Here is a 13938-nt window from a genome sequence, read left to right as displayed (position 1 = left end):
TTTTCTTGCCAACATTCATAATCATTTCATCAAACAAAAAAAGTGTTGCTAACTTATTTAAGGACATTCAGATATTTGGATTCAAATAAGTTATGTAGATTAAGCAGGTAACTAGATACTGTACTTACAGATATGCTTCTGAACTCAATGGAAAATGGAAATACGACATTTTCTAGTGCTATTTGGTAAAAATAAAAGTATAATTTCAGAAGAGATTTGCACATTTTTAAACAAGTATTTACCATGATTTTATTGTCTCCGCTTGCATTTGGAATACAAAACTGAGGATTTCTCCATTATCAGTCTGGTTTGATTTCACAAGAGGAATCAGTTAAGCTGAAAAGAAACTCCTGTCACCAGGAAGATATACAGTATTACTGGACTCTGGAGATGGGTGTATGTGATCCCCAGGAGAGTTACATGAAAACCATTGAACATAAGGCAATAGTATATATTTTTGTGGGTACATATTTATGAACGTGAAGTAAAGTAAAAGGTCTGAAAGAATATACATTCCAAAGTAGTTGTTTGTGGGAGTGTGAATGTTAAAGTATTCAAAAAGGAATTTTTATCCTGCAATAAAAAATATTTGTAGGGTTTTTTAAAACAAATATACACAAACACACACACACACACATATATATATTTGTATAGTTAAAATTATCTTGATTTTAAAATGAAAGTTTGGAGGTAGATTTGTAATAGGCCACTGCTGAGTACACCCTAGAGTTCTAGATACAGTCATCCCTCCATATCCACTGGGGATCGATTCCAGGACCCGGCTCCCCTCCCCCGGGGATGCCAAAATCCACAGTTGATCAAGTCCCTTATGTAAAACAGTGTTTGCCTATAACCTACACTCATTTTTGCGTGTATTTTAAATCATCTGTAGGTTATTTATAATACCTAATACAGTGCAAATGCTGTGTAATAGTTGTAAATACAATGTAAATGATATGTAAATAGTTGCCCATTGGGAGCAACTTCAACTTTTTGAAACTTTCTGGAACATTTTTTTCCAAGTATTTTCTACCCATGGTTGTTTGAATCTGTGGATGTGGAACCTGCAGATAGGGACCGTTGACTGTAATTTCAGTTGGTGAAATTTTAATAGCTTGCTATATTGTCCTCCTTCATGCTTTAAGTTTCCATCATACCAGCTGCTTGTGTCTGTCTGTACATACCAGAAGGCGTCTCTCATCTGAGCTTTAGTCAGTGTATTCACTGCCTAAAATCTCCTCCCCTTCTCTCCTTGATTAGCTCAGAGGTAGCTTTTTCTAGGAAAGCTTTCTCAGGGCTCCACCTCTCCGTGCTGATTGTGCATTCTTAACATGAAAGCCTTTACATATTCTGCCAGGAAGCTTGGACTTATCATCTCGGCAAAAGGGAACTTTTATTCTTTTAAGTAAAAGAGGTTTGTACTGTAGTGTCTGTGTGAATGGTTGTACCCATCCTCTTAAACTATGGACAGTGTAATCTTTTACAGCTTTATATCCTATTTAGCATGGCTTTCTCTCTACTTTCACTTGGATCGTCTGGAAGATTTAGGACTGCTTGTTGTAGAATGGGACTTCCCACGTGGCGCTAGTGGTAAAGAACCCAGCTGCCAATGCAAGAGATGTAGGAGATTCGGGTTCGATTCCTGGCTGGGAAGATCCTCTGGAGGAGGGCATGGCAACCACTCCAGTGTTCTTGCCTGGAGAATCTCATGGACAGAGGAGCCTGGCAGGCTCCTTGGGGTTGCAGAGTCAGACACGACTGAAGCAACTTAGCACTATCAGCATGTTGTAGAATGACTTCTTGAGTCAATTGTGTAGTAAAGGACCATCTTACCTAATTCTTACGCTATACTAGATTTTTACCTAATTCAGTACTGTTAAACAGGGAACTTAAAAAATGAGACTTATTTGAATTGGATATTTGTGATAAAAAGGAAATGACTGAAGTGGCACCAGTTACTCAATGTGGCACCAATTATTCAATGTTCTTACTCTGGTTCTAGGTGAAGTAGAATGCTTCTTCCAGTTTCGGCTTTCTTCCTCAGGATGAGTGAGGATATGGATGACTGTGACATTAGTGAGCCCTTGTCAGCAGGGTTTTTTGTGCTGGGCCACCTCTTTCATTTTGTGTGGGTTTGCCATCTGGACTAAGTTGTGAGAAGGTCAGGTTGGAACTCCAGGCATCATCTGAGCAAGTAAGATGTGAATCTCAGCATCTAAGTTCTCACTTGGGCTTGCCTTTCTGATAGTGCCCTTAGCTTAGCCTGTCAGAAATTGGATTGCTTTTGGTAGCTTTGGTTATCAGTCAAAATAGTAGGACACTCATTAGTCCAGCAATTTTTTTTCCTAGTTAAAAGTGATATCATTGGACTAACAATAAAAATTAAAACATTTGTCTAGCCAGGTTGTATTGACAAGCTCACTGTTATCTCTGATTCATCATAGATTCCAAACCATGGCTAAATCCTAAATGTTACTTTGGACTCATTAAAAACTATCTTTTTGCTGGATTATATTGTTCCATTTTAGATAAGATAATTCCTGTTTATTCCTGAAATTTTACATGGCATTTGTGCCTCAGAATGAGGCAAATAAAAAAGAGTGTTGCAGAGATCCAGATTTTCTCTTCTTAATAATTTTACCTTGTTTATACTTTATTATTAACCCTTATTTGCCATAAATTAGCCAGTAAGGTGGGAGAAGGCAATGGCACCCCACTCCAGTACTGTTGCCTGGAAAATCCCATGGATGGAGGAGCCTGGTAGGCTGCAGTCCATGGGGTCGCTAAGAGTCAGACATGACTGAGCGACTTCACTTTCACTTTCCACTTTCATGCATTGGAGAAGGAAATGGCAGCCCACTCCAGTGTTCTTGCATGGAGAATCCCATGGACTGAGAAGCCTGGTCGGCTGCAGTCCATGGGGTCGCACAGAGTCGGACATGACTGAAGCGACTTAGCAGCAGCCAGTAAGGTAGCCAGAAATAGAAGCTTAAAGACATCTAATGGGTGGCTTCTTCAGATTTTGTTAGGAATGCTAAATTATTGAACTCCATAGACTCAAAAATTCTGTTCTGTTTATTTTTTCATCTATGTGAAGAGAGGAAATAATAGTAGTGATTTCCTTGCATGTTTCTTGAACTTTGACTTGGAAACAACATAGTATAATGGGTCAGAGCAGTGACTGTGGGGCCACACTGCTGGATATGAATTGTGTTCTAAATCGTATTTACTTATTCCATTTTCTCAATTATGAAAAAAAGATAATCATAGTAGTACTTTAACGTTGTGCTGAGGTTTACATGAGTTAGTACATATGAAATAACTCGAAAGACCTGGCATGTGGTAAGTACTCAAAAGTGCTATTTTGAAAATTCTTTTCTATCTTGTGTAGTTTATTTCTTTAAAAATAAAACTGTAAAAGAGGATGAGATGGTTAGATAGCGTCACCAACTCGGTGGGCATGAATCTGAGCAAACTCCAGGAGATACTGAAGGACAGGGGAGCCTGGTGTGTTGCAGTCTGTGGGGTTGCAAAGAATCAGAGACAACTTAGCGACTGAACAACAATAATATAAATATATCGCCTGTGTGCCATATAGCTCCAAGTGTCTGTCACCTGGATAGCCCATAACCCTCCTACTTCCTAGGGTTACCTTTTCTGCCAAAATGACTCCAACTCAAACCCTAATGTGACAGATTGTCTCAGGTCCTCTTTCATATCTCTGGGGCTTACAAGAAGCGGGGAGGTTGTTATGTTTCCCTTGCTGTAATTTCCTGCTGTCACTCAGCATTGCAGCGCTGCTCTCTTCCTTACGGCTGATGCCTTTTCTTTGCCTCAGCTTTCCTGTTGCCCTCATAGCCTAAAGCCCCACGAACGCATTGGTCTTGGACATGAAGGATTCTTACTGAAAGTTAGGGGAAAACTGAAGACTATTAAGTGTTGATTAAGTACAGTACAAGCAACAAAATTGGCTCGGAGATTAGACACAACTATCCTTAAGTTCTTTGGTCTTCTTGCCATAGAGAATTTCTCACCAGCTGTTGTCCTGAAGACTCCTTCTGCCTTTTGTCTTGTTGAGTCCTCACAACTTTCCCAATTGCTCCTTTTCTGAATACTCCCAGACCCCCAGACTACTCCTTCCTGGAGACTATTAGCAACCTCCTAAATCCTTGTTGTTTTATTATGTAGAATATTAGCTATCTGTTCTTTACTTTCAAACCATTTCTAAGAGCCTCTGCCTTTCTGGGCCAGAAATATGAAGGATCCATCAAGGAGTTTTCCCAATTTCCCAAGAAAAAAATTTCCTTTATAAAGACTTCTGCATTCCTTCTAAAGCAGAACAGCACTATTCACTAAAATTTTCCGTGATTATGGAAATGATCTCTAATCTCTGCTGTTTAGTAAGTTCTCCACTAGTCACATGTGACAACGGAGCCCTTAAAAAGTGGCTAGAGAAATCGAAGAACATTCAATTAATTCTATGTAAAGAGCCACATGTGATTAATGAGTACCACATTGAATAGCACAGTTTTGAATTACATCTCCTTCAGAGTGCAGTCAGATTTTTCTTCCTGTTGTACATCTGTTTGCTTTAATTTTTAAAATTAGAATGTAAAAGTTTTAACTTTTATTACATTTAGTGTATAGCTGCACCTATACTTCTATACATGGACGGTGTTAGAAAATTAGTATAAACAGTAGATTGTATTTAACTTAGAAGTCTCAGGAATTTTTCTAGGAACAAACATCTCCCCAACCCAGGGATTGACCCCAGGTCTCCTGCATTACAGGCAGATTCTTTACCATGTGAGCCACCAGGGAAGCCTATACATAGGTATTTAGATTCTTTTCTTAATATAGGAACTAGGTTTATTATTTTATGATATTAATTTTTGTAATATTGGTTTTCAAAAAGTATGAAAGGACTTAGGAATACTCTGTAAAGTTTGGATTTCATGAGCTTCGGATGTATTGCTGTGCTGTTGGCGATGCTGTTGAAGTAGATCTAGATCCTCTGAAGTGGTCCCACACTGACAAAGCTGCTGTTGCTGCTGCTAAGTCGCTTCAGTCGTGTCCGACTCTGTGCGACCCCATGGACCGCAGCCCACCAGGCTCCTCCATCCATGGGATTTTCCAGGCAAGAGTACTGGAGTGGGGTGCCATTGCCTTCTCCGACTGACAAAGCTAGAACCCCCCCAAAAAGGTGCTACCAGCATCCAGAATTGCCCCACCTCTACTTTGTTGCCGATTCTGCAACAAGCAGCCACTTTTCTGTTGGAGCCAGGGGCAGGCAGCTTCTCTTCTTCCTCCTGCCCTTTGATGTCCTACTAGTATCTCCTGATAGAACTTAAGGGAAACTAGCTGGCTAGGAGCCTAGGAAATGTAATTTTCAGAATCCAAGTACTGAGTGTAGAATGGAGGATATAGGAGGGTGGGTGTGGGGCTGAGAGGTATGTAAATGACTACATACCTTGCCAGAGCAAATAATGCTGAAATAATAAGTGTGTGTGTGTGTATCACAGATTCTTTATTATACACACTGTGCTTTGATTTTTGTTTTACTTGACTTTAATTGTTTTCTGTCAGTTTGCTAAACTTTATAAATATTCTCTTTTTGTGCTTGTAGCATTTTTCATTCTATGACCTGTGCCATAGTATAGTTTACTAGTCCCCTTACTAATGGACATTTATATTGTGTCCAGTCTTTTTCAATTACAAATGATGTTTCATTGAAAATTGTTTTATATGTAACTTTGCACATGTGACCATATTAATAAATTCCTATAAGAATTGCTGTATCAGAGAGTAGGTTCATTGAAATTTATAATTTTCATTTATAAATCATATGGCATATCTTATTCTTGCCAGTATACCGTTCATTCATGATTCAGTGTTTGGCTCTGCATTTATATAGAAATGCTGAAAACAGTAGATCATATTACAGCAACACTGCCTAATCACAGACCAGGCCCTTAGATGTAAAGTATGGTGGTAGGCATTGGCCTTCCAATTTACAAGGTTACAGGAGAATACAGCTTTTAGCTGGACTGATGATGGAAGGAAGGGAGGTGAGTGATTTAAAGAGCAAAAGCCTAAGGACTAGGGAAAACATGCAGAGGCTGCAATAATACAAGAAGAAAAAATAGAGAGAAATTATTTGCATAGATACCATTTAAGCACCTAAACAAGCCTGAAGCCCATGAAACTCAGTACAACAGAAAATGCCTCTTCATAGACAGCAGAAGAATTGTTTGTAAAGCGACTTTTGACATTTAGAGGTGTTTTCTGGCTATCCCTCAACCTCATCCATCATTATGTTTGCTAAAAAAATTAAACATATGAATATGACTTCAAAATGGAAGTCCTTTACCTTTTTCCAGAGATAATAGTTGTAAGTTTGGTGTCATTTTTTTAATATACATACAACCAAGTTCATACATACATATTCACACATATGTTTAAACAGAAAAGGTTTTATACTGTATGTATTATTCTGTAGCCTTTCTTAATCTCATTTGAAAAACCAGTCTATGATAGCCCTTTTTCCATATAGATTTATCTTATTCTCTTTAATGATTACACACTGTTCTGGGTGTTTAAGTAGTAAATTTTATTTTGCATTCACTGTTTGTGAATATTTTTCATGTCGTTTCTAATTTTCATTGTTTGTAACAATGCCGCAGTAAATGTGACAAAGTTTTCTCTAGATCAGGTTCTGTTTTCCTGAATACCATCTCATGCTTTCTCTAAATGAGTATTATCTGGAGTAGTATTTGGGGCTTCCCAGGTGGCTCAGCAGTAAAGGATACACCTGCCAATGCAGGAGACATGGGTTCGATGCCTGGGTTGGGAAGATCCCCTGGAGGAGAAAATGGCAACCCAACCACTATTCTTGCCTGGAAAATCCCATAGACAGAGGAGCCTGGCGGGTTACAGCCCATGGGGTCACAAAGAGTTGGACACGACTAAGCACGCATGTAACCAGAATAGTAATTAGTTTGGAGGCAAAAGACTACCATTCACTATGGAAACATATTCCTGTGTAGAACCATCTCCTCTTCGTAAATAGCTTGCACATTGGTTGTTGTTCCCTGAATAACTGTGAAAGGATGACTTTTGTGTTAACTTAAATATGTTTGACCAAAGTTTTAGCTGTTTCTTCCACAGACTTGCAATTTAAAGTGAGAAAGGTGAACTTCACTCATGATATAGAAGGTAATCAAAGCTAAGACTTGCAGTAGTAGACTGAAAGTATTGGGAAGGCCAAGTTAAAAAGCAGAGGCAAAGACTGTTAAAACATTTATAGTAAACCTTTACCTCTAATATTGTTTCAGAGTTGATTAATGAATGACAGTGAAAAGAGATTAGATGCAAGTTAAATTACATTAATTTTTTTTCTTTAAATCAAGCATATAATATTTAGTCAGAACATAACTTTAAGGAAGCTCCCAGGTCTTTCAGGGTCAGAATTCTCCACATAAAAGGATAATTTCAAATGTAATGTCCCCTTTCAAGTTCAGTATTTCACCAAATAACTCATTATGGTCAGAGTAGCCTACTTCTTGTAATTTTTTCATTGGTAGTGGCACTAGTTGGAATACTATAGTTTTGACTTTTTAGTGCTTTTGCATTTCTCCATATTAAAACAACTAAGGCTTCTGGCTTTGATGTGTTTGAATAGTTTAGAAAGAAATGTCACATATCTTTCTAGGTTTTGGTCATTGTCTCAGTGTTTTGTTATTGCAACATGATGGAAGTAAGAAAGGAGGCCCTTTAGATTATACTTCTGGTATCTTAAATATCAATAAAAAATAACAGTAACCAAGGTTACTTTGGAGCTTTGCAAGCTCCTGAGATTTGTTATTTCTGCTGGGTATAATTTTCCTAGCTTAGAAGCTGAGGTTTCAGATTTTAAACATGGAATTTGGAACTAGGAATTGGGGCTCTTTAGCACCATAAATGGAACTGAGTACCCTTTCTAAACTGTGTGGAGCACAATGGTTTTTCTTTTTTCCCTCCCATTTTTTTACATGACATTTTACTTCTTTCACATTCATGTGCTGACATGGCTTGTTTACATTCTAAATTCTGTCCAAGTTTCTGTAACCTCAGCAACACCTGTAGCAGAGCATCACTCTAACGTGGACAGGGAAGAAAATATTTTCCTGGAGAAACACCCTGGAATTCTCTGATTGAGTAATTTGCAAAAGATTGTTAGCCATAAGCTTCCTCTTAAATGGAAATGCTTTACAGTTTTAATGGGCTTGCTTCGAGGGGAAAAGGCATCATTTAATAAAGGAGATAGGAAATATAAAAAAATAATAATAAAGTGAGAAAGGTGAACTTCACTCATGATATAGAAAATAATATTTTGAGGATGAAAGAGATGATGTTTATGAAACATTTTGTTTCTCTTAGGAGTAATAAGATGTCATACTGTTTAAAATACAAATACATTATCTTCAGACTTCCTCTTACAGAAGACCATATCAAATATAAATCATATAGGTGTTTTCCTAGAGTACCTTATCTCCTGAAACATCTGATGACTGGCTGTGGAAGTTGTGAAAGTACAAGAAAGTGACTGCTTAGTTGGTGATGTGGTGGAGCAGGACTCTTGTTAGACCGTGAGTCTAATAACCTCTAGCACAGTCTGTCATTCAGACCTAGTCATGCCACTTTGACTCTTCATAAAGTCATCTCACATTCTCCTTTTAAGTATTTCACAGTTGTGTTAAGTAAAGTCAAGATGAGCTGAGATGAAACGTAAAGACTGTACTTTGAAAAACTTCCTGTTTATATGCTTAGGATGATTCCAGGGATTAGGAATATTGGTATGTCTGGGGCACATCTGTGAGGTGCATCATTATGCCCTTTCAAGAAGACATGGACTTGGGAAAAGATGGTAAGAGAAAAGATTGAGAGAAAAGATGAGACACAGGTTTTTGACTAAATTATAACTTCAGCAGGATGTCAGAGCTTTATTTCTCATAAGACACATTAAGTACCATTTCTTATTTTTCATGAACCAAAAAAGATAAAATACTAATCACCTGAAATTTTCAGATAAAAGGTAGCATAGATTTTTAAAAAATTTTGAATGTTACTACTTTGGAGAATTCAAGTTAGGGTCTGGCTTCCATTTATATAACATGTTCTGGTTCATCGTTTATGTTTATGCTTTATAAATTTAAGTTGATTAACTCTTAGAGTTTCACTTTATCTCTTAAAATGGCTATCACATGCATAATTTTCTAATCTTCAGAGAATTTCTCTGGTTTTTGAGAGCAAATAACTTTTTTACATCAGAGTTTTCATTGATTTATACTTTGTGTGCATAAGCACTGTAAAAATGCTGTCAGTTTCAGCGATTTTAATTATGCTTAAGTTTTAACATCTCTTCCTTAAAGAGGGTTTTTTTTTGTGTGTGTGTTTTAACATTTAGAATCACGTTGTGAGTTTTTATTTTAAAATATTTTTGTTTTTTTATCCTGTTGGGATAACTTCTTCCATAGTAGGTGATGGAAAGAATTCTTTGAATCAGTGTTTATAGTTGTTTGCTTCCTCGTAGTGGTAAGGGCCAATGGGCACATTTTACTGATTGGAGTATTGTTAAATTATTTTTTAGTTATTTAAAAAACTAAAACCTATACTTAAATATAAGGGTGGGTTGTTCTTGAAGCTGGATCACCTTAGCTAACATTATAACTTCTTACAGTTTGTCTGTTCTCTTTATCCTCCTTCACTGCTTTATTTTCCTCCATAGCATTTGTCACCTTCTAGTATAAATGCAGTCTTTTCTGGGGCGGAGTGTGGGGCAGGGGCGTTTGTTTGTTATGGTCCGTTTTCCCTACTGAGCTTCTCCTTAATGGTGAAGAATCCACCTGCAATGCAGGAGATGTGGGTTCAGTCCTTGGGTCAGAAAGATCCTGTGGAGAAGGAAGTAACCACCCACTCCAGTATTCTTGCCTGGGAAATCCCATGGGCAGAGGTGCTTGGCAGGCTAGTCCATGGGGTCGCAAAGAGTCAGACACGACTTAGCAACTGAACAACAGCAATCCTTCCTACTAAAATGTAATCTCCTCGAATGCAAAGATTTTCATCTTTTCTTCTTAATGCTATCCAGTGCTTAGAAAAGGCACTGAATAAATACACACTCAGCTTTGCAATTTTTAAATTTAATTTGTAAAAAGCATTTAATCAGAACTTTTAATTTTGAGAATATTGACCTTGTTTTAAATTTTTTTTATAGTGAACTTCAACTCATCTGAAATACAAATAATTGGAAAGTCAATATCACCATCTTTTAAAATTCTTACATATGCCTTCTTAGTTCCATCCTCTCAAATCAGAAACTTATTCAAAAATTCAATCCTTCAAGTTTAATTTGGAGTCTGTACATATTAAGCCCAAGTTCTTGCAAGTGTCTGGGTTAGTGGTGATAGCTGATTTCCATATTGGTGTTAATAATTGTGATTTTCATGTGCCTTAAGATCCTGAAATACCTTCTGAAATTCTGGCACAGTGGGAAGCAAATTCAGGAAAATAATGGTGGCATCTTCTCTCAGATTATTCAGTCAGCAAATTATAATATAGAATGAGTATTTGTAAAGCTTGGATAAAGAATAACATGAAAATGATTAAAATCCTATATATTATCTTAATATTTTAAAAGGGAAAATATTGCTTTGTCATATGTGTAGGGAAAGTATTATTAGGAGTGTTTAATATCTATTTTATTCATTTTAGATAAGATGGGAAAAGAACATCACGTTGGGGGAGCCACCAGGATTCTTACATTCTTGGTGGTGGTAAGTATCTTTTATTCCATTTTCATTAGATTGATGATGCATTTCACTAGGCTTGCACATACCTGTTTATGGTTTTATGCTTCTCATTTATACTTTTTCATTTTCTGCAGTTATTTTCTGAAAGGTAGCACTTATAAAAAAACAAAACAAAACAACAACAAAAAAAAAACAAGCTCAAAACCAGCATTAAGTAGTTAACTTAAAGATACTGCTATTAAGTCAAGATGTAATTGTGAACAATGTGGACTCTCCAGCTCTAAGTATGAGTTTGTATTAGTCAACTCTCGTTACCATAAGAAAATACCATAGACTGGGTGGCTTAAACAGTAGAAATTACTTTTCTCACAGTTCTGGAGGCCAGAAGTCCCGAGTTCAATCTGCCAGGCATGGTGTGTTTCTAATGAGAACTCTCTTCCTGGCTTGTAGATAGCTGCCTTCTTACTGTGTCCTCACATGGATAGAGAGAGAGAGAGCACGCACATATCAGAATGAGAGAGACAGAGCAAGCACATGCTGACTGACTGGCTAGCTCTCTGATGGCTGTGTTTGTAGGGGCACTAATTGCATCATGAGGGCCCCACCCTTGTGACTTCATCTAAGCCTGAAGATTCTGAAGGTGGTGGTGGTGGTGGTGGTGAATTTTCAGAATAGTCTAAAAAAGTTTGAAATAGTTCTAGATAGATTCAGAGATAGAACTGCCTAGGAATGTACACAGAAATGATCAGTCAGTATTAAAGGCTAGTTGATATCAGAACTTGCAAATTTTATTGCAGCACCAATACACCCAGGTTTGTGACTTTTCTGCAGCAGCATTAGTCTAGGTACTCAAATGGACAAGCTAAGGTTTTTCTTTTTTTTTAAAGTTTCTTCATTTAGGAGCATTTCCTGTTCAGTATGTTAATACACTCATCTCTCAGCATCATACTTAAAAGGAAAAAACAAAAATAAAAGTTCTTTTCCAGTGCCGTGGATGTGGTTTCCTGGTCTGTTACTTAATGCCATCATCTTTGTAATCTCTCTCCTGAAAACGTGCTTTACTAGAAGTCCCGTGGTGAATGGAACCGCACTTGGTCAGTTATGATTGTGGGTTTCCCTTGTTAGTCTCCAATACGGATGGCAGGAACAGGTGCGGGCCTTTGGTTCAGAGATTTTCCTGTATTTGGAATAACGGTTCATTGCAGTTAAGCACTATTGTGCTTTTTCCTGGGGCTTAAGACTGATGTCTTGTAACATAATATTTTAAAAGTCAGTTTTTCATTTTACATAAGCTGTTTTTATGGTATCTAGATCTAGACTATAAATGCTTAACTGCTGAATGTAATTGAGGTTCCCCACTTATCGACACCCTTATATTTTATATGTTTCCTATTATGTCTATAAAGTGACACAAGAAACCACGTTAGAGGTCTGTCCATATTGGATTAGTGGGCTAACAAAATGAAGATTTTAAGTTTTTCATTATAGAATTAATTCCGTTTCTTGCACCCATCTCTCTTTTACTCCCTTCCTCATGAATCTAACCTATCCTTGTACTGTAGATGGTTGATAACAATTCACTGAATACTTTGGCTTTTTGCTTCTGTCAGACTTCAGTTTTTTTGGTCGTTTTTATCAGTAGGTGCAGCTCTTAGATCTGCTATTGCTCTTCCTTTTTCTGTGGCTCTTAGATTCAGGGGAGCTCTTTCTCTGTGGTTTTGGTATTTTAAGTAATTTTTACTTAGTTGTAGATATCAAAGAAATTGTAAATAAAGGGCACATAAATATTTTAGGCCATATTTATTTTCATTTAAGTCTAGCACATGCAAAAGGTACATTGTTTTCAGTGTTTTTAATGTTCTTCCCTAAAACTACTACATGTACCTTTTGAGGTGCCTGCTTTATATAAATGGGTGATTCTTAATGATTTTTAAGTCATGGGGTCCTCTGAGAACTGATGGAAAGCTAGGGATCCCCTCTTTCAGGACATTGCCCAGATCCTAAGCTTTTCTGATCATTGTGTGTAGCTAACCATGACTATGGGCCTTAAGTCCAGCAGGGTCCTGACTTTTTTTCCCGTTGTTTCAAAGAGCTCTTTGGTTTTTTTTTTTTTTTTCCCAATTGATACTTCATTTTTTAGAGTAGTTTTCAGTCAGTTCATAACAAAATTGAGGAGAAGGTAGAGATTTTCCATGTAACTCCTGCTTCCACAATGTATAGCCTTCCCATAATCAACATTCCCCACCAGAGTGGTACCCTTGTTATAACTGATGAACCTACATTAACACACTATAATCACTCCAAGTCCATAATTTACATTACAGTTCATTTCTGGTGTTGTACATTCTGTGGCCTTAAGCAAATGTATAATGACGTGTATCCACAATTATAGTAATATACAGTGTAACAAGTAAGAACAGGGCCTGGGGTTGGGACTCTGAGGAAGGTCAACGTTTAAGTGTAAACAGATAAAGAGGAGCCTCAAAAGAAAATACCTAGAGAGGAAGGAGGGGAATCAGGAAAGAATAATATATGGAAACTAGAAAAGGTGTTCAAAGGAGAGAGTAAATTCTGCAGCAGGTATAAGTTAAAAAAAAAAAAAGTTTTCCTGAACTGGGAACTAAGGTTTTCTTAGATCTTCTTGGGGAGAACAGTTTCAGTGGAATAGTGAACATGAAATTTAGGGGACTGTTATGTTCCATTTTTCCAGCTCCAGGGTTATGAAGAATAGTTGAAGTATGTGGTGATGTGTATAGTAGTTTCAGGATTAACAACATAGAACAGGACCTAGCATTTTTGTATTTTTATTTTTAGCATAGATTTCAGCATGTATGTAGATGGAGGTAAAAAGAGTAAGGGAGATTGAAGATGCTGAAAGAGAATAAATATGAACAAAAATGCAGAATAAATTACAGGAGAAATGAGGTGCAGAGGCCTTGGAGAGGAGAGAAATTTCTCCCTTTAGTATGGCTTAGGGGAAAGTGTGTGATTTTACTTTCTGGAAATGTTTTTCTTGTTCCTAATATGATGTCCCTTGTGATTTCTTTTCTTCTTTCAGTTTGTATCATGCCCAGTACTGTTGTAATTTTTATGCCTCTCTCCCGTGCTCATTACATTCACTGTGATCAAATCCATCTTGAAAACATGTTTC

General features: G+C 37.2%; 1 protein-coding gene across 13 annotated transcripts in view; it reads left to right on the top strand.

Annotated features, from left to right (window-relative positions):
- The window catches only part of SSBP2 (single stranded DNA binding protein 2), a 309901-nt gene that overhangs the window by 94305 nt on the left and 201658 nt on the right, over positions 1 to 13938 (top strand). For all 13 annotated transcript variants that reach the window (NM_001035478.1, XM_005209715.5, XM_005209713.5 and 10 more), the window contains exon 3: positions 10750 to 10811. In NM_001035478.1, coding sequence (NP_001030555.1) covers positions 10750 to 10811 — 62 coding nt within the window. The remainder of the gene's footprint in view (positions 1 to 10749; positions 10812 to 13938) is intronic.

This window comes from Bos taurus, chromosome 7, assembly GCF_002263795.3.
Source record: "Bos taurus isolate L1 Dominette 01449 registration number 42190680 breed Hereford chromosome 7, ARS-UCD2.0, whole genome shotgun sequence".
Classification (NCBI taxonomy): domain Eukaryota; kingdom Metazoa; phylum Chordata; class Mammalia; order Artiodactyla; family Bovidae; genus Bos; species Bos taurus.
Note: the sequence above shows the minus strand (reverse complement) of the source record. Positions and strands in the feature narration are given on the sequence as shown.